A 21,526-nucleotide genomic window follows, 5' to 3' on the forward strand; every position below is an offset into this window, starting at 1 on the left:
ACTTTCTTTTTCTTCCTCTTCCTTCTCCCTCTTCTTTGTCAAATAGAGGATTGAGTTATTATCACTGATCCATATAAAGTCCCTCTCTCATTTATTTTAACTCCCACCCCCATTTCTATTCCCCGACTTCCCATGTGCAACCTTCCTAATATGTTTGATACGCATCTTTTTGTTTGTATGTATTTTTAGAAAATGTTTATTGTTTTTGTATGCACAAAAAATTAATAAAAAAGAAAAGAAAAAAAAAAAAAAAAAAAAAAAAAAAAAAAAGACTACTAAGATATTTATGTTTTCTGCAAACTATGTTTGTGTGAGGTTAAATTTTCTTTATATACTTCCACTCGATCATCATAGTGCAACAGACTGAAGGGAAAAGCAGCCAATGGTCTTAATTAAACCAGACATTTAAAAGATTTCTAAACACATAACAATGCTACATTCCTCACAAATTATTCTTGTTTTGCAATATATAGTATTTATAATAAAATTATTTTATGTGTATTTACATGTAATAAATTTATCATTATTTTTAATTCAAATAATAAATGCGTACTTTAAAAATTTCTCAGTTATAATTTCCATCAGGGTAAATATTGATAGACAAAGTCCACACAAATTATTTTTGGGGTACTCAACAATTTATGAGTTTAAAGGGTTCTGAGACCAAAATGTTTGATAACTACTCTTCTAGAACAAACAATGAATTATGGGCCTTAATCATTCTGTTTTGTAAAGGAAATAAAGAGTGTTAATACAGCAAGTCAAGCAAGCAGAGATAGATAAAGGAGCCTCTACTAATTTCTTTTCTTTTTTTTAACTATATTTTAGAACTTTTTAAGTAATTATGTTAACCATTGATCTATATTCCATAGGGCTTCATTGTTTATTTTGTTGAAGTACATCTTCAAATAATTTTTTAGAGAGATAATTTATGGGCATAAAGTGTTCTTATTTCTGAGAGTCTATTTTTACATTGTCCTTGAATGCTGGCTTATTGTTAGTTCTAGAATTCTAGGTCAAGTTATTTTCATAATATAATATTGTACTAGAATTATCAGTTAAGATTAAATCTCTGCTGTTGTTTAAAGGACATTAGAGTTTGCAGTAACCATCACACTTTCTAAGAACTGTGAACTACTCCCTTTACCACTATATGTGGCAAGACCACAATTTTGATCAGTTTGTGTTTAATGATATAGAGCTATGCTGTCTAGTATAGTGGTTAGTGAATACAAGCAGCTACTAATCACTTGCAATGAGGCTACTTTTAATTAAGATATGCTATAAATGTAAAATACACACTAGATTTTCAAGACTTGTCATATTAAATAATGTGAAACATCTCAATGATTTTCTTTATTTTGATTACATGTTAAAATGATAATATTTGAGGTATATTGAGTTAAAGAAACTGCAGTATTAAAATTTATTTCCACCTGTTTCTTTGCATATTTTCTTAGTGTGGCTAGTAGAAAATTTAAAACTCTTATGTGGCCTACATGATAAATTTGTTAAATGGTGCTATTTAGAGAAAATGAAAAAGAAAAGAGAGAAAAAGCATTAAATAATGGAAAGAAGGGTGGGAATTTAATAAGTAAGTGCAATAAAAAGTGAATTTTTATTTGAGAATTCTAGATATCAAAAAGGGTAAGAAGAAAGGTTACCATACCAAGAGAAAGAGAAATGAAAGGCACGGACTGTAAGGTGGGTGGTGTGGAGAGAAGCATTGTGCTCTAAGAAAAGGCCACACTGGGAATTACAATGCTTATAACATGAGCACAGGAATTATCCATTTAAGGTTGTATACACCAGGTGTTTTTCTCAGTCTGGTAACATTCCAAATATGAGCACTACCTATGTTTTATTTAATAATCGTCTATAAAACTTCAGCTGTTAAATGAACTGAATGTCTGTGATACAATAAAAAGTTTAGGCTTTTTCTTCCCATATCCTAGGAAATCAAACTTTCTGTATATTAATTATTTATTCTCTCTACACATATTTGATTCCATCTATCTGCTAGTTACTATCTTAGGAACTATTATGAGTATACTTGTCATTTAAGATGAACACTAAGAGGCTGAATTCTTGCACATAATTACCCTTATTTCCTATTCCTAAATAGCTCATGTAATTTTAAAGTATTTTTGAGGCAATATGTTTATATAAAGAGAGATTAATGACCTTAACACCAAAAAGTGATAAGTACTCAAATTTGTCTTATGAGCAGCTAAGCATCCTGAATAACATTCAAACTATGAATATTGATTCTCATTGCCCTAGCCGCTCCTTGTAAACCCACATTTAAAAGCGATGCTCTTTCATTGGAATAAATACTTATGCTTGTTTTATATAATTTGAATTAAGCTAAACTGTTCTTTATTTTTACATGTAAGAAGTAGTCACAGAGGTGTATTGTGAAATATTAAACTCATGTATAGAAAATAAACGATTTCTATTTGATTTTGTAAATATTGAAAACCAGGATTGCTGACAGCTTCTGAAGGTATTTCTTTAAGAAAACTCAGGAACTAAGCTGGACTTAAAATCTTTGGGATAACTAAGTCAGAAATGTAAGGTGAATATAACAAAATATTAAAATAATATTAGTACTATAGTGCTGCTCAGAGTATTTTTCAGATAGTTATGTGTATGTGCACACTTGGAACATGTACACACATTTGGTATGTGCCCCTTGAAAACTTCTACAGTGTTAAATCTGCCATATCCTTAATTGGAGTAAACTGGTCTTTGCAACTAATAAAATAGCCCTGGATTTTGTGCTCAAAGTGGTATTTGGAGCTGACTCAGCATAGATAAAGATCAGTGATACGTTGTTTCACTAAACCAGTGCTCCTCGAGTTTATTGTTATTTTGTCTTCAAGTGAGCTATGAGTAGGAAAAGTCAAACTTTATGACTTTTGAAGAGACAAGAATAGGTTCAATCCTAAAACTAGGGCTTTTAGGCATGAGGTGGTTAGTAGAGGAGGGTCAAGCTTTTGAACAAAAATCCTGTATGGAACACAAATTGATACCAACAGCTAATACTCAAGAGGGATTTGGACCAAGGAGATCTGAAACTTTCTATTCAAATGCTCTATTTTTCTTAAGACTTCCCACAAGCCTATAAAAAGGCAACTATCCCTAATGCCTCCTCACTCAAATATGGTTAGTTTTCTTCGTACATATAGTACATATGCATTTCTTAAAATTCAAAAAATGGAACATTCTGAAAAGAAGTTTTTTTTTTTAATCTGGAAAAAAGTTTTATAACAACTCTCAAGTTTGCAATGCTCTCCCTACTAAGTTACACAGTCACAAAAGACAAGTAGTAACACAACTATATAAATGAAGTTACTAAGAAAGTCAGTAAAAAAAAAAGATAACAATGGTGAAACTGTAACTTTCTTTCTTTCACAAAAAAATCTATACTGAGCCCCAAGGAGCTCTTTTTGTGGGGGGTATGGTATGCGAAATTTATAAAATTTAGTAATTATACCAGGAGATCAAATATGCAGACTTCATTGTATCCTAAGGTTGTATTATATTTTTTTCCCACAAAATCTCCAGAGGAGAAACATCCTACTACAGACTTTACAAATAAAAAACAATAAATGAGTAATGTTTTGTCTTATTAAGGTGATTTCAGCTAATTTGAAGTAATATGTAATTCAAAAATTCTCTAATCACTTTATTTAAGTAAAACAGAGCATTGGGTCATTTAAACTTTTATTAATTCAAAATTGGGAAGATTTAATAATTCTTAGCTTCTAAAAATAGTGCTTTTGGGTAACAAAAATAATGTGACAGCTGCATTTTGGTATTATACATCTTTAATAATATTAAATTATGTACCTACTTTCACATGTAATTTGCCATGTCTTCTTGGAACACTCATGCAACAACTTTGAGATTCCTTTGACCAAGTTTATTAGTTAATGATGCTTGTGCAATTCAGCTTTTTAAAAAAACTTGGGGCTGAAATATGCTGTCATTTTTACAAGTAGCTTTTAATCATAATAAACAAACTTTATTTAGCACAAGGTCTTTCTTTGAGATTTCACTCTCAAGTGAAGGTATATACAGAGTATCTACATATGAGGACATTTGTTCTAGCACAGAGTTACTGAATTAAGACCAAATGCAGGTTTGTATGATGTGCTATTTTTGTGGTCATTAGCTATTTACTGAAGATGTAAACCAAAGTTAATTATAGAATATTAGGTGAAGCACTATGAAGGAGATTAAAAAAATTAAAGTCATTGAAGAAACTCTTACTGAATGATTTATTAACAGAACACACTTTTTTACTGTGTGTGAGATAGCTCAAAGTTATGATATGTTCCTTTCTATCCTCCCACATGGTTCTGTGATTTTATAAGTGGAGGAGTAGAGTTATGTAAAAGAGAAATGCACTTTGTCTATTTCTTTGCTCAAAGTAAGTCTTAAAAGTTGGAATGAATTTTAATATTTGAAGTCTTAGGCTGTAACAAATTTGCTGGAAGTAATCAATTTGTTCAAGTTTGCTAAGTGAAATCCTTAATTTCACCGAGAAGAAAAAAGACTCCTCTTCCCCAGCAATATATACAATGCAGTTTTACTGCTAATGAATGTAATCTATTACTTAAAACTGTATATATTATGACTTAGTCTTTTTCTCACTGGTAATTAATAGTTTTATTTTTACTCTGAGTACAAGACTATTTCAATTTACAATCAAATGTTTAATGAACAAATTAATATAAATTGGGCCGGGCGCAGTAGCTCACGCCTGTAATCCCAGCACTTTGGGAGGCCGAGGCGGGTGGATCACTAGAGGTCAGGCATTTGAGACCAGCCTGGCCAACATGGTGAAACCTCATCTCTACTAAAAATACAAAAATTAGCTGGGCATGGTGGCATGCACATGTTGTCCCAGCTAATCAGGAGGCTGAGGCAGGAGAATTGCTTGAACCCAGGAGGCAGAGGTTGCAGTGAGACGAGATTGTGCCACTGCACTCCAGCCTGGGTGACAGAGTGAAGACTCCCTCTCAAAAAAAAGAACGAATTAATATAAATTGTCATGAGATTAGTTAGAACTTTTTTAAAAAATAGAAGTTTTTTGAAAAGGATTATTTTAGAATTTTAATTAAAAGGATTTAATTTTGTAAAACTATTTTTGTACTCTAATAAAAGGAATGCATCATCTCTACTAGGAGAGTCCCAGAGAGTAAAACAAGACTCTCAAGTAGATACGAAGATCATTCTAATCAATGTGGGTGATGAAAAAAGAGGTAAATACTACCTTCTTAATTTGATTTTAAAATATGTAACTATTTCCAAGTAAAATTTTTAATTACTGTAGAATTTCTTTTTTTTTTAAGAATATGTTTTCAGCACTCAATTCTAACATTCCTTGACAACCGTCGAATAATAAAAAAATTGTTTCATTTAAATCAAACATATAAAATTTGACCATCCTGTAAGCAATTGGCCCAAACAGAATTTTTAAAAAAGACTAGTATTTTCTCAGGAGGCACTTCTGGTTTACTACTGACAATGCAATGATTATTCAGCAAAAGCTTTTAAGTACAGTAAATTTTATTGTTTTACATAGAAGCTAATGAGAATTATTTTTAAGTTAAATTACACAGAAAGAGTAAGATTTTTGAGATAAGACATTACTTAGGCTGGGTGTGGCAGCTCATGCCTGTAATCCCAGCACTTTGGGAGGCCAAGGTGGGTTGATCACTGGAGATGAGGAGTGAACCTGACCAACATGGTGAAGACCGGTCTCCACTAAAAATTCAAAATTAGATAGGCGTGGTGGTGCATGCCTGTAATCCCAGCTACTCTGGAGGCTGAGGCAGGAGAATTGGTTATAACTTGGGAGGCCGAGGTTGCAGTGAGCCAAGATCATGCCACTGCACTCCAGCCTGGGTGACAGAGTGAGACTCTGTGAAGAAAGAAGGAGAGAGAGAGGAGAGAGAGAGAGAGAAGAAAAAGAGAACAAAGGAAAGAAAAGAGAGAAAGAGAAAGAAGAAAGAGAGAGAGAGAAAGAAAGAAGGAAAGAGAAAGAAGAAAGAAAGAGAAAGAAAGAAAGAAGGAAAGAAAGAAAGAAAGAAAGAGATGGAAATAAATTACTTAAATCACATAGGTTAGGCCCATCTACCACAGCCTGCTGCATCTGTGTGCACCACTGGGGGGTCTGAGGACAGGCCTGCTCTGGTTAGCACTTCCCCTCCACCCCGTACCCAAGCCTAATGTCTGGGACCCTGGGAATCACCCTGCTTCGTCTGCCACCCAGCCATGCATGTGCACCAACAGGAGGCCTGACAAAAGACTTAGCCTGCCTGCCACACAGCACCCAAACATATCCGTGGGGCTGGGGATCACTGCATCCTGGCCATCACAGCTTGTACTCCTAAGTACCATTGGGGACCCTGAGGACAGTTCTGCCCTATCTAGTGCTACACCCCTAGTGCCCAACTACACTGCCCAGGTCCCTGGGAATCATGCCACCCTGTCTATGCCTGAACCACACCAGCAAAACATCAGATGGCCTGACAAAAGACCCACCAGGACCCAAGCATGCCAGGTGGGAACCTGGGGATTGAGCTGCTCTGCCTGCTGCTACTGGTGCACATGAACACCATCAGGGAGCTACAAAACAGGCCCCAAATGCCTGTCATCAGTGCCCAAGCACCCTATCCAGAGCCCTGAGGATCGCCCTGCCCACCCATAACATTGTACTCCTGTGAACACCATCATAGAGCCTGAGGACAAGCCTGAGTTGCATGGCACCACCACCACTGCTGGAACCCATTCACACAAGCCACTGGGGGACTAAGGGATTGGCTTGCCCACCTTGTCACTGCCACTGCTAGTACCAGTGTGAGCCTCCTGGGAGCTTGAATGTTGCTTCTTCTCTGCTACTTTCATTGTTGATTGTAAGCGCACTGCCAGGGGCCCCAAAACCTGCCTATCCACTCGGCCCTCTGCTGTCACTGCTGGCACCCAAGGAAGTCACCTGGGAGCCCGAGCATCAGTTCACCTGAACTTGCTAAATCCAGTGCCCACATAGGCTACCCAGGAGCCCAACGACAGCCATGGTTGGTCCACCACTACCACACTGGAAGCTGAGGTTTAATTCACCCAGTATCCTTGTCTCTAGCAAAGCCTCACCACAGCCTGAACTAACAACTGTAGCTTAAGCCACTGAGGGAATTACAGAAATCATTGATGCTGATTACAGCTGAAGGAATCACAAGAAATCACTACCGTATTCACCCAGAAAGAAAGCTGAAGTTCTGTACCCACCCACACTATTGATGTATCTATAGGAAAAAGTCTTCCTCTATGAAAGCCTATCCAAAAAAATTGGAAGAAGTGACTATTACAGTAATAGCATATATATTTTGTGTAAAGACATAAGAAATATGAAAAACAAAGAAATATGACACTTCAAGAGAACACAAAACTCTCCAGCCACCAATTCCAAAGAAAAGGAAATATATGAGATAACTTTTTTTTTTTTTTTTTTTTTGAGACGGAGTCTCGCTCTGTCGCCCAGGCTGGAGTGCAGTGGCGCAATCTCGGCTCACTGCAAGCTCTGCCTCCCGGGTTCATGCCATTCTCCTGCCTCAGCCTCTCCGAGTAGCTGGGACTACAGGCGCCTGCCACCACGCCCGGCTAATTTTTTTTTGTATTTTTTAGTAGAGATGGGGTTTAACTGTGTTAGCCAGGATAGCCTCGATCTCCTGACCTCGTGATCCGCCCGCCTCAGCCTCCCAAAGTGCTGAGATTACAAGCGTGAGCCACCGCACCCGGCCGAGATAACTTTTTAAAATAATGATATGAAAAAAACTCAGTGAGATACAAGAGAACCCAAGCAAACAGCACAAAAAATCATAAAAACAATTCAGGATCTAAATAAGAGAGTAAAAAAATACAAATAATAAAAAGGAACAAACAAAAATTCTGGAACAAAAGAATTCAATGAATGAAATAAGAAATATAACAAAGAGCTTTAACATTAGACTAGATCAAGCAGAGAGAATTTCAGAACTTCATAATAGGTCTTTTGAAATGACCCAGTCAGAGGAAAAAAAAAGAAAAACAATTTTTTTAAAATAAAGAAAGCCTATATGACATATGGGATACCATAAAGCAACCAAATATTCACATTTTGGGTGTTCCATAAAGAGAGGAGATGGGCAAAGGCATAGCAGATCTATATAATAAAACAATAGCTGAAAAATTCCCAAGTTTTGCTAGGGATGTAGAAATCTACATATAGGAAGTTCAAAAATCCCCTAGTAGATTCAACTCAAAAATGTCTTTTCCATTGCACATTGTAGCCAAACTGTCAAAAGCCAAAGACAAAGAGAGTATTATAAAAAGAGCAAGGGAAAAGCATTGAGTCACATGGAAGGAAATCCCCATCAGCCTAACAGCAAATTTATCAGCAGAAAGTTTACAGGCCATGTTAAGAATGAGATGATATATTCAGAATGCTCAAAGAAAGAAAAAAGAAACCACTGTCAACCAAGAATACTCTACCCAGCTAAGTTATACTTGCCAAATGAAGGAGATATAAAATTGTTGCTTGGAAAGCAAAAACTGAGAGAATTCATCATCACTAGACCAGACTTACAAGAAATGCTTAAGGAAAGCCTACATCTGGAAGTGAAAAAACAGTATCTATCATCATGAAAGCACATGAAAGTATAAAACTTACTGTTAATGCAGTCACAAAAATGAGAAAGAAAAAGAACTAAAATATTACCACTGCAGAAAACCACCAAATGGCAGTGCTAAATAATGAAAGAGAAAGAAAAGAACAAAAGATATATGTAACTAGAAAACAATTAAGAAAATGACAGGAATAAGTCCTTACCTATCAATTATAACCTTGAATATAAAGAAATTAAATTACCCACTTAAAAGATACAGTTTGGTTGAATGGATTTTAAAAAATGACCCAATTATATGCTGTCTACAAGAAACGTCACCTATAAAGACACATATAGACTGAAAGTGAAGGGATGTAAAGATATTCTGCATAAACAGAAACCGAAAGTAACCAGAAGTAGCTATACTTATATCAGATAAAATAGACTTAAGTGAAAAACAATACAAAAGAGACAACTAAGGTTTGTCTCCAATAACAGTGGGATCAATTCAGCAAGAGTATATAACTATTCTCTTTATATGTGAAATAGTGCATACATATTTATATGTATCAAATAAGCACATACAACTTATCAAGATTGATTCAGGCTGTAATAGAAAACCCAAATAGACCAATAATGAGTAATAAATAAGACTGAATCAGTAATAAAAAGTCTATCAGCAAGGAAAAACTCAGGATGAGATGGCTTTATTGCTGAATTCTACCAAACTTATAAAGAAGAACTAACACAAATTATTTTCAAACTAGTCACAGATTTGAAGAGGGAGGATTATTTTCCTAATTCATTCTACAAAACCAGCAGTACCCTGATACCAAAACCAGACAAAGCCACCACAAAAAATAACACTACAGATTAATGTCCTGATAATGAACATCAACACAAACATCCTGAAGAAAATATTGGCAAACTGAATCCAACTATACATTAAAAAGATAATACACCATGATCAAGTAAGATCCTAGGGATGCAAAGATGGTTCAACATATGCAAATCAATATACATGATACATCGTGACCACAGAAAGAAGAAAACCAAATGCTCATCTCAATAGGTACAGAAAAAGTATCTGATAAAACTAAACATTCTTGATAATAAAAACTCTCAACAAACTAGGTATAAATATACCTCAACATAATAATATGACAAACCCACCATTAATATCAAACGGAATGAAGAAAAGCTGAAAGTCTTTTCTTTAAGAACTAGAACAAGACAAGGTTGCCTACCTTTAGCACTCTTATTCAGCATAATAATGGAAGTCCTACACACAACAATTGGGCAAAATATATAAATAAAAAGCAGCCAAATTGGAAAAGAGAAAGTCAAGTGGTCCCTCTTTGCAGATGACAGGATCTCATATTTAGAAAAACCTGAAGATTCCACCAAAAAACTCTGTAAACTGATAAACAAATTAAATAAAGTTGCAGGATATCAAATCAACACACAAAAATTAATAACATTTTTATGAACCAATAACAAACTAACTGGAAAAAAAATTAAGGAGGAAATCCCATTTACAACAGCTGCCACACACCCTGAAAAACCCTAGGAGTAAACTTAACCAAAGGGGTAAAAGACCTCTGCAAGGAAAACTACAAATCTCTGATGAAAGAAATTGAATAGGATGCAAATAAATGGAAAGACATCCCATGCTCACGTATCAGAAGAATTAACATTGTTTTGACCATACTACCCAATCTACAGATTCAAAGCAATTCTTATCAAATTACCAATAACATTCTTCACAGAAATAGAAAAAAATCCAAAAATGTGTATGGAAGTAAAAAAGAGCCCAAATAGTGAATGCAATCTTGAGCAAAAAGAACAGAGCTGCAGACATCACACTACTTGCCTTCAAAATACATTACAAAGTTATCGTAACCAAAGCAAAATGATATCGATATGAAAACAAACACATAGGCTAATGGAACAGAATTAAAAAACCCTAAAATAAATTCATTTATTTATAGCCTACTGATTTTTGACAAAGATGTTGAGAGCAAACCTTGGGAGAAAGACACCCTCTTCAACAAATGGTGCTGAGAAATCCAAGTATTCATATGCGGAAGAATGAAACTAGACTCCTATCTCTCACCGTATACAAAAATCAACTCAAAGTACATTAAAGACTTAAACCTAAATCGGAAATTATAGAACTTCGGGAAGAAAGCATAAGATAATTGCTCCAGAACATTGGTGTAGGCAAGTTTTTTTATGGCTAATACCTCAAAAGCACAGGCAACAAAAACAAAGATACACAAATAGGACTATATTAAACTAAAAAGCTCCTGCATAGCAAACAAAACAATCAACAGAGACAATCTGTTGAATGGGAGAAAATATTTGCAAACTGTTAATCTAACAAGGACTATTATGCAGAATATAAAAGAAACTCAACAGCAAAAAAAAAAAAAAAACTAAAAACGAGCAAACAAATAATCCCATTAAAAAGTGGGCAAGCAATCTGAATAGACTTTTCTCAAAAGAAGACATACAAATGGGCAAGAAGTATATAAAAAATGTTCAATCCCAGCACTTTGGGAGGCCGAGGCGGGCAGATCACGAGGTCAGCAGATCGAGACCACGGTGAAACCCCGTCTCTACTAAAAATACAAACAAAAATTAGCCGGGCGTGGTGGTGGGTGCCTGTAGTCCCAGCTACTCGGAGAGGCTGAGGCAGGAGAATGGCGGGAACCCGGGAGGCAGAGCTTGCAGTGAGCCGAGATTGCGCCACTGCACTCCAGCCTGGGAGACAGAGCAAGACTCCGTCTCAAAAAAAATAAAAAATGAAAAAAAATAAATAAAATAAAAAAATAAAAAATAAATAAAAAATGTTCAAATCACTAGCCATCAGAGCAATGCAAATCAAAACAACAATGAGATATTGTTTTACCTTTGTTAGAGTGGCTGTTATAAAAATAAGTAAATAACAAATGCTGGCAAGGATGCAGAGAAAAGGGAGCTCTTATACACGTTGGTGGGAATGTAAATTACTACAACCATTATGGAAAACAGTATGGATATTTTGCAAAAGACTAAGAACTACCATGCAATTCGGGAATCCTACTTATGGTATTTATCCAAAAGAAAGGAAATTAGTATACCAAAGGGATACCTGCACCTCCATGTTCATTGAAATACAATTCACATTAGCCAAGATATAGAATCAACCTAAGTATTCATCAATGAATGAAGAAAGAAGGAAAATGTGGTATACATACACAATGGAATACTTTTCAGTTATTTAAAAAAGAATGAAATGTTGTCATTTGCAGCAACATGGATGGAACTAGAGGCCATTATGTTAAGTAAAACAAGCCAAAATATTCTATATATATATATATTTTTTTTTTTTTTTTTTTTTGAGATGGAGTCTCGCTCTGTCACCCAGGCTGGAGTGCGGTGGCGCGATCTCGGCTCACTGCAAGCTCCGCCTCCCGGGTTCACGCCATTCTCCTGCCTCAGCCTCTCCGAGTAGCTGGGACTACAGGCGCCCACCACCACGCCCGGCTAATTTTTTGTATTTTTAGTAGAGACGGGACTTCACCATGGTCTCGATCTCCTGACCTCGTGATCCGCCCGCCTCGGCCTCCCAAAGTGCTGGGATTACAAGCGTGAGCCACCGTGCCCGGCCCAAAATATTCTATGTTCTTACTCATATGTGGGAACTAAAAATGGTTGTCTCACGGAGTTAGAGTGTAGAATGATAGTTATAAGAGGCTTGTAAGGATATGGAATGGGGAGAGGAGGAAGATAGGTGGGTTAATACATATAAACATATACTTAGATAGAATGAATCAGTACCAGTGTTTAGGAGCACAGTAGTTTGACTACAGTTAACAATAATTTATTGTATATTCAAAAAAGCTAGAAGAGAAGATTTGAAATGTCCCTACTACAAAGAAATGACAAATGTTCGAGGTGGTGGATATTCTAAATATCCTGACTTGATCATTATACATTCTATGTAGATATTCAAATATCACATGTGCCTCATGAATATTTACAGTGTATCAATAAGAAAATATATCACACAAAAGAAACCACAGCTGTAGAGAAAAAAAAAACAACAGGAGTGCTTTTTTGGTTAGGATTGAGAAACAGAAAAACCTGCGCTCCTAGTAAATATTTGGCTAGAGAGTAATAAGAAAAAATTATGAAGATGCATTATACTTCATATGTTATCAATATAGTTATGAAGAAAAATACTCATGTGAGATTGTTACAAGTATAGGTGAAGGTGCAATTGTTACTCCCTGTCAAAAAGAGAGATGCAGGGACAGTCTAGGAAATAGTTTCATTTTCTAGGACCTGGTATCTGTGCTACATTCAATAGGAAAGAAAAGAAATAGTTCCTGTCCTTGAGCTCACTGGAAAAGCTGACTGGGATCAAGCTATTGGACAAGAGCATGGAAAATGGGATTATCAAGGACTCTTTGCTCCATGGTAGTTAAACCGGGAGTTGAAGAACAGGAACATGATGAAAGATTTTAATATTTTTTGAATGAAGCAGATTTCTTTTCTTCTATAATTTATCATATTGCAGACAATTTTGCATCAAGCTTCCATGAACGTATGACAAAATTGATAGTTCATGTTCTGATTCTTTAATTTGCTCTGTGTTCATTATATATTGTATTATTTAAAATCAGACAGGGAGAGTGAGAGTAAGAAAGTGAGAGAGAGAGAAAACTAAAGTGAGAATAAGAATGAGTGAGTTGGGATATTTTAATTGAGAGAAAAGCTTTTATGATACTAAATTAAAATGAATGTTAAATAACGTGCAAAACTAGTATAGTTGATATATGAAAAGGGAAATTTTGATTTGCTAGGAAAATTATCTTTTTAATTTTGCAATAGTACAAGGTATAAACATCTTTATTACTTTGTTGATTAGATCTAGTTTTTTTACCATGTACTGTTCTGGAAAAGAGGATAATTTTTGGAGAGTCTGAGTTCTTAAGTCATTACCATTCTAGGCTTCTAATATCTCACTACCTGACATGTGGACTGTAGACTGGCAGCGTAGGCATCACCAGATGCTTGTTAGAAATGGAGAGCCTCAGGCCTCATCCAGACCAACTGAAATCAGAATTCTTTTTCTAACAAGATCCTCAGGTAACACTTTAAAGTTTGAGAACACTGTGTTAATATCAGAATAATTTTGAATTTTCTATATGCATTATATGGGTTCATAGTCATATTTATTTACATTTTCCCTTCTTCAGGATTTTATGTAATAATTCACTAACCCTGAGAAATATAGTCTTAACTAATATAGCAATATAACACTGCTATGTTTGTAGTCATATGTTTCATGATCTATTTGACCATTATTTTGAAGTATTATCAGAAAATTAGTATTTTCCCCAACTGAATACTCCAAATGAAGTGTAATTCTATAAGTTTTAGAGTCTAAATTTTTACTTATTGCACTTTTAACTTATTACATGCTACCTGTGTTCTCTGTATAAAGAAGAACTTTATGAACAGATTTCCAAGTCTTTAAGGACATATTTTTTAGACAAATTACACAGGAATACACTAAAAGTAATATTTGAATGACTAATATATATTCCTTTAGATACTAGAAAAGTAATAATTATTCTGCACATTAAAATAAGATCTATCAATACAAGTGGGCTATTACGCCTAAATAATATGCAAATCCTTGACATACACAAATGTTTCAATGTCCATTAGGGAATAAATGAGTATATTTAACATATATTAATATTTGGCAACTTTCCTATCTTAATAAAACCCAATTAAATAAATTTTAATATGATTAAATGACTGAAAACATTAAAATGTACATTTATTAGTTAAATATTGAGCCATCTACTTATGAATAATTTACCTATTTAAAACAGTGATTAAATCAAGATGTGTAAATTTTCTCCACATTATACTTTTCAAAATTTCTGTCTCTTTAATACAATTGCTTTCTGGATGATATTTTCTAGTGCCAAAACCCAATGCAAATATTTGACAATGTTTTGCTCTTTGGATCTAATGTTTTGGCATGAAGAAAAGTCCAGATGTACATTTGGAAAACTATATTTTCAAAAGATGAGTTTTAATGAGTATTCAATATAAGGTTAAATTTACTAAAATACTTTCCTGTGCTCATTGGATTTACTGTCAAAATTGTATGTTGGGAGAGAAGGTAGCAGACTAGTAATCAAGTGTGTTAATAAGTTCAAATAAAAAGGGAAAAGGGAATATCTCTGAGCTTAGTGCAACAAAACATATGTAATTTCATATAAATACTTATTATTTTATTATGTATAATTATTTATTATAAAATAATAATTATAAAATGTTATGGAAATATTTTAATACAATGTATTTTGTTATTAAAATAATAATAAAATATTATTTTTCCCACAAAAAGGAAAATAATTAGTCTTAAAGGCCATTCACTGTTAACACTGCACAATAAAGAACTGGATTTACTAATAAGAATATCATCAAATTTATCAAACTTCCCAAAAGATAATTTCAAGCACATTCATGATGGAATAATAATGACAGTGACAATGAGAATTTCAAAGAAATACATTTTTACTTCTATGAGATGGTTTTCAATCTTTAGATACTTGTAGAGATGCAAAGGGGATATATAAATAGGAATCTACTGTATTAAACATTTTAGTTTTTAATACTTTACTGTTTAGAATAACTGTGCAATACCAGCAGATAAATATTTATTTTCTTAAAGCTCTGTTATTTGTTCAAGACTGGTATGTAGGAATTTCAGGCAAATGGTTATTTTGGTAAACTAAAAGATTTTTTTTTATCAAATAAGTATTTGAAGTTGATATACATGAGGACAGGCTTTTCCAATTGTTTCTGGTGAGCTGCCTCAATAAAGAAATGGTGTTTTAGAACTTACTCTTCCATAAAAAGTAAGTTACAATGCTTACACTTAAGGCCCCTGTGATTAAAAAAAAAAATCAGTATTTAATCAACGTGCAAGTATTATTCTAACCAAAAAATTACTTATCACCAAAGAATTTATTTACTTAGCTGTAATCAGTTCTAATAAGCTTTATCACAGGTAGGATGAGCAACTTGTCCTAGTTTGGGGCTTTACTGGTTTCAAAACTGAAATTCCCACATCCTGAGAGCTACCTACAAGCAAACTGAGATGGTTGGTCACCCTAGTCACAGGTCATTTAAGTATTTGTTTTCATAAATAGTCACAATATAAAATCAAGAAAAAGATTGTTAATATGATTTAGAAAATTTCAAATTCACTGCAAAGGGGGTAAAATTGATTTAATTATATACAACTATAATGTTTGTGTAAAGTCTGTTTAAAACAAAACCAAAAACAAGTGGTAACTTAATATTTACAGATTATAATATAACCAAAATTTTATAAAATACTTACTTTTGTAAAAATTCTTCAGAGCCACATACACTTAGAATATGATCTTTGGGGAGTAGCTGGTCATTTTTACAAAAATGCAGAATTTCTGCAATTAGATCTTTGACAAGATAATTAGCTAAAGAAAAAGAGGAATAATAAAAGTCAATAAAAGTGTACCATATACTAAGAAAAGTTTTTGAGCACAAAATATGACCAACACATTATGAAGGATTGTAACTGTCTAGCTTCATCAAGGGGAATTAAATTGAGATTCATCTCACTTATCAGGCTGGTTAGATCTAAAGATATTTGGGGAAAATGTTGTTTGCAATTCCTTTGATCAGTTCTGCTTTCATGTGATAAAACAAAGCTAGGTATTGTGTTTCTCATGTTAAAGCCCTTGGTACACTGTAGTTCTGCATAAAAATCTACTGCAGTTTCTCTTAGGGACTTGGGAAATACACTTAGGAACTTGGGTATAGCCAGGCAAAAGTTCCAGGGAGTATTTGATTCTTTCCATTTTCAACCTAAGTGAGACATATTGCTCCTTCTAAGGGTATCAGCAAGATAAAAGATTCTGAATTAACTGCAATAAATATTTTTAGGACATTTATACCAGTTAATATTCATATTCATGTCATGACATTAAGACAATTCTGTGATCATTGAGATGTTCTTATCAATGTTCTGTCACTGAGACATGAAAATAATACAGATTTTTCATTTTTTAGTTGATTTATGTAAACAAGTTATTTCGCTTTTTTGACCTAGTTTCTTCATCTGTTAAATAGGGTTTATAATAGCACAGTTTATTTTCTTCAAGAATCTGGTGCGAAGCTATCATAAAAAAAATAGACCAATGTGGTCAGTAAATTTAAAAGTGTTATGCCGGTTATATTCACTCTGGGATATAATGTTAGTATTAATATTAATAATAGCTATATTTTACTGAGCAGTTACTCTATTAAGTGCTTTACATGTCATTTCTTGATTATTGTACCTATTATATAGGTATTATATCCCAAGTTTCAAAGATGAATGGACTGATTTTCAGGGAAGCTGTGCAACTTTGTAGAGATTACACAGTTAGTGTTAAGTGTCACACTTGAACAATATCTGTTTACTCCAAGGCCTGTGCCCTTAATGACTGTAAGTCTCCACAGTTGGTTGTTCTCTAGACTCTAAACAAGATCTGGCAGACTCCAAATCCACCGTTGGTTCTTCTTCCTTTCCCATGTAGTAATTACTCAAGGTTCTAGCTTGAACAGCTATATTATAGAAACTTTAATGAATATCTACTCTTTCTCTCCACCTTTTCCTTTGGAATTCAAAATGTAGACATGCTATAGGGTAAAGACATTTGTCTTCTCATGTTCACATATCATAATCCCCCCTTTTAAGTTCTTACATGAACATGCTATTTAATAGTGGCCAGCAACTGAAGACAACATGACCTAACCTACGGTCTTTCTGATTGGATCAAGGTGCAGCATCATTGATCTTGGCTGAATAATCAGAATCTGGCTTTTAGGAACTGGGAGTTGGATCCCATAGAGATAGTGAGCTGTCTGTAGATAGCCAGCCTAGTAGCTTGGCTTCCCACTTGTTTTGGATAAGCAAAGGAAATGAGTGACCAGAAAGTGAGAGGAATATGAGAAACAATTATATGAAATGAAATGAGATGCATACAGGAATTTTGGGCTGCTTGGTTATTTGTGTTTTTCATATATTCCTAATTGTCTGCTGAAATTCACATACTTGAATTCTATAATAAATCCATATATATATATATATATATATGTATATATATATATTTTTTTGAGATGGAGTTTTGCTCTTGTTGCCCAGGCTGGAGTGCAATGGCGCGATCTTGGCTCACCGCAACCCCCGCCTCCCAGGTTCAAGCGATTCTCCTGCCTCAGCCTCCTGAGTAGCTGGGATTACAGGCACGTGCCATCAAGCCCAGCTAATTTTTTTGTATTTTTAGTAGAGACGGGGTTTCTCCATGCTGATCTCGAACTCCCCACCTCAGGTGATCTGCCTGCCTCGCCCTCCCAAAGTGCTGGGATTACAGGCATGAACCACTGTGCCCAGCCCCTATATTCTTTAAAACAATTTTTTTTTGCTTGAGCTAGCAGGAATTGGTTTCATTTCCAACCAAGAGGGTCTTAACTAATATACCAATATAACACTGCTATGATTGTAGTCATCTGCATTAGCTGAGAACCTTGAATAGAGTAAGAAAGAAGCACAATAATAACAATAATTAATAAATAAAAGAAAATATTTAATGGATCATTATGTGTCAGGAAATAGTTTCCTGTTGATATGTAGAAACTCACTTAATAAAGCAATCTAAATGTTTAAAGAGCTAATACTGTTTTGCAAAATAGTGGACTATAACAATGAAGTAAGATACTAAATAACTTTACAGATATTCTAAAACTTTAGAAAAGTGAAAATCCTCAGGTGAGTTTGATAAAATATGAATTCCTGGGTGTCACCCCCAGAGACTGAATCAGTAGGTTTGCTAATTCTGATGGAGGTATGTTATACCGTGCTACTAGATTCCTCATTATGGAAATAGAGATTCTGTGTAACAATGCCTATTCTACCTCACAATTTATTTATATTTCAAGGAAATATTTGTTCCTAATAGATAGAAGCAGCCATTTTTACTTTAATACCATCTTTATCTAGAATCTTTTTGAAATTCATTTTTTAATATATTAAAAACTTGCTATACTTGCTATTAAGCATTTTATAGCAGGAAGATAAAATATTGTCAGGTGAGCTATGTGAAGATACTTCTTGAAGAAAATAGTTTTGCTTTCCTCCCTTAAATATTAACAAAAGGCTCCCTGATGTTTTCTTCTTATTTCACTTCAGAGAAATACAGTAGCTAATATTATTTTTTAATAATTTCAGACTTTGAATTCAAGGCTACGTCGCCAAAAACAGCTTTGCATAGATTTGTAGACTTATTTGCAAGGTTGCTTACCACATGGCATAAAATGAAGAGGTTGTGTTGAGTTATCAATAAAAATACGTATATTAAACTTAGTCTTAGAAAAGAGCTGATACGGAAATGCTGTAGTAGTGCTCCAGATCTTCCCAGAATTGAACTTAACATCAGCTGCATGATATCTTTCTCTGATTCTGAAAAATATATGTTAAGAATAATACTTAGGACAAGGCCTGCAAGACACAGTTTAAAACATATTGCCCACAATATAATTTTAAGAAACTTCATGAAGTGTTTTGCTATAAAAGACTTAAAAGATGAAAGCTATCAGTAATTGATTTGTGATGCAGTGCATTTAGCTAGTCCAGATTGGTAGAGATTGCAGTTATACCAAAAACAAGTGTAAAGGACTGTTCTTCAGGCTTTCCCAGGAGCATCTCATTTGAAATAATTAAGAATTCATTGTCATAACATGAAACGTGAGGATTCACGCTGAATATTATTACTTGCTTCATTTACATTGTTTTTGATGTCAGAGTTCTTCCTCTTGGATTTCTTTGATGCCTAATTTTGTCAAGCTGCAAGTCATTCATTTTGATTTAGAAATTTTGGCAAATAAATTCTCTTGATCTTGTCAAGTTTGTAAACACTATTCTTGTCTCTCCATTTTCTTTAAAATTTTTGGATACTACAGAACTACTTGAATTTTACACAAATATTGGAGCCTAAAAGTAATTCTTATATTCTGAACAATTACTTACACATAAATGAGTCAAAGAATTGCAAAAACAGTTTATCCTTGGAGCCAGAAGCCTTAACTTTGAATCCTGGCACTTTCATTTAGTAACGTTATGGCCAGAGGCAAGTTATTTGACCAGTTTTTTTGCACAAGCGAAGATATTAATATCTACCTCAAAGGTTTACTGAGGTAGATACTAATATCTACCTCAAAAGAAAAGACGTGTAAAAGATTTACAGATTATAAAGCAATATACACATGTAAAGTATAATTGTCATTATATGTTACCATAGCTTGATTCAGGGATCAATGTTTTCTGCCCACATGTAGAATATAACATGAAGATATGTTCAAGTAGATATTTAAAATGTTTCTGAGAGTGAATATGAAATCTTGTTTTTTTAATGTTAACTATGCTGACATCTAAACTTCATGGTTCTCTTCCTAAATTGCAGAAACTGCGGTTAATTTTGCACAAACCTAATAGCTATTTGTGTAGCACTAAAGCTTTATTCCATGGAAACATCTCCTCCATCAGGGGCCTGGCAAATGGGTAAGTAAATACACATTCACCCAATGGCCTGGCATGCATCTGTATCCACTGGTGTTCTGGATCCCATCCCCTTAGTTTCTGATTCAGTAGATCTGTGGAGGGTCCCCCAAACTTGTCCTACTAACAGTTTCCCAAGTAAGCTGCTGCTGCTGCTGCTCTGGAACTGCAGTTTGAGAGCCACTGCTCAGAATAAGGACATGGGCCACTCTTCACTGTTATACTCTACCATAAAGGTCTAGAGTCCAGTTAGGGATTGAGGAATCTTATGAATTAGCACTTATCATATAAGACGACACTTCTCAAAGCGTCCATGATTTCAGCTTCTACCATTTTAAGAAATTAAATTTAAAATACAAATTGATGATTCATTCTCTCCTAAACCTTTGCTGAGCATCTACCATGACCCAGAAACTTCTTTCATATGTTATGGCATGTTATCATATTTGTTACAAGAATATGGCATATTTTTTTTGAAAGATGTGGCTTTAAAGTATGTTACAGTGAGAAATCAAAGTTTTGGAGAACCTCTTTTGAAACAGCTCTCAAATTCCATTTGATCTTCTTTTGAATTAAGTGTGCTTGCCACATAGTAGGTCCTCAGACATACTTATTTTTGAGTAAATATCCTGTTGTGTACAAAATAATTATGCATGTATACATTTAATCATTTTATAAATATTTGCCAACAAACAAATTATTGAAAACAAGGAAAGAGTGTGTGAATATAACTTATGGCTTCTTTTCACTACTCTAAAGTTATTGTTTGGTGTATGTTTTAGTTTTCATGACTATTACGAAATAAACTATTTAGAAAAATTATATTAAAGAGCTTGGAAAATGCACTATAAGTCACTGGAAAATCATCACATAAAGTATTTTGATGTCACTACTGCATCCACAAAAATATTTCATCTAAGAATATGAAATTGTGTTTTAAAAAAGAGAGTTGCTGGAGGAGCTAATAACGTGGTCTGTGAGTAGAGTTATTCAGAAGAGTGCTATCTTTTTTTTTTTTGAGACAGAGTCTCGCTGTCGCCCAGGCTGGAGTGCAGTGGCGCAATCTCGGCTCACTGCAGGCTCCGCCCCCCGGGGTTCCCGCCATTCTCCTGCCTCAGCCTCCGGAGTAGCTGGGACTACAGGCGCCCACCACCTCGACCGGCTAATTTTTTTTGTATTTTTAGTAGAGACGGGGTTTCACTGTGTTAGCCAGGATGGT

General features: G+C 34.4%; 1 protein-coding gene across 3 annotated transcripts in view; it reads right to left on the bottom strand.

Annotated features, from left to right (window-relative positions):
- The window catches only part of PIK3C2G (phosphatidylinositol-4-phosphate 3-kinase catalytic subunit type 2 gamma), a 403,358-nt gene that overhangs the window by 355,858 nt on the left and 25,974 nt on the right, over window positions 1–21,526 (bottom strand). For all 3 annotated transcript variants that reach the window (XM_055280504.2, XM_055280503.2, XM_055280500.2), the window contains exons 4-5: window positions 19,055–19,212; window positions 16,075–16,189 (exon numbers count right to left, since the gene is read on the bottom strand). In XM_055280504.2, coding sequence (XP_055136479.2) covers window positions 16,075–16,189; window positions 19,055–19,212 — 273 coding nt within the window. The remainder of the gene's footprint in view (window positions 1–16,074; window positions 16,190–19,054; window positions 19,213–21,526) is intronic.

The sequence above is a fragment of the Symphalangus syndactylus genome, chromosome 5 (genome assembly GCF_028878055.3).
Source record: "Symphalangus syndactylus isolate Jambi chromosome 5, NHGRI_mSymSyn1-v2.1_pri, whole genome shotgun sequence".
Lineage (NCBI taxonomy): Eukaryota > Metazoa > Chordata > Mammalia > Primates > Hylobatidae > Symphalangus > Symphalangus syndactylus.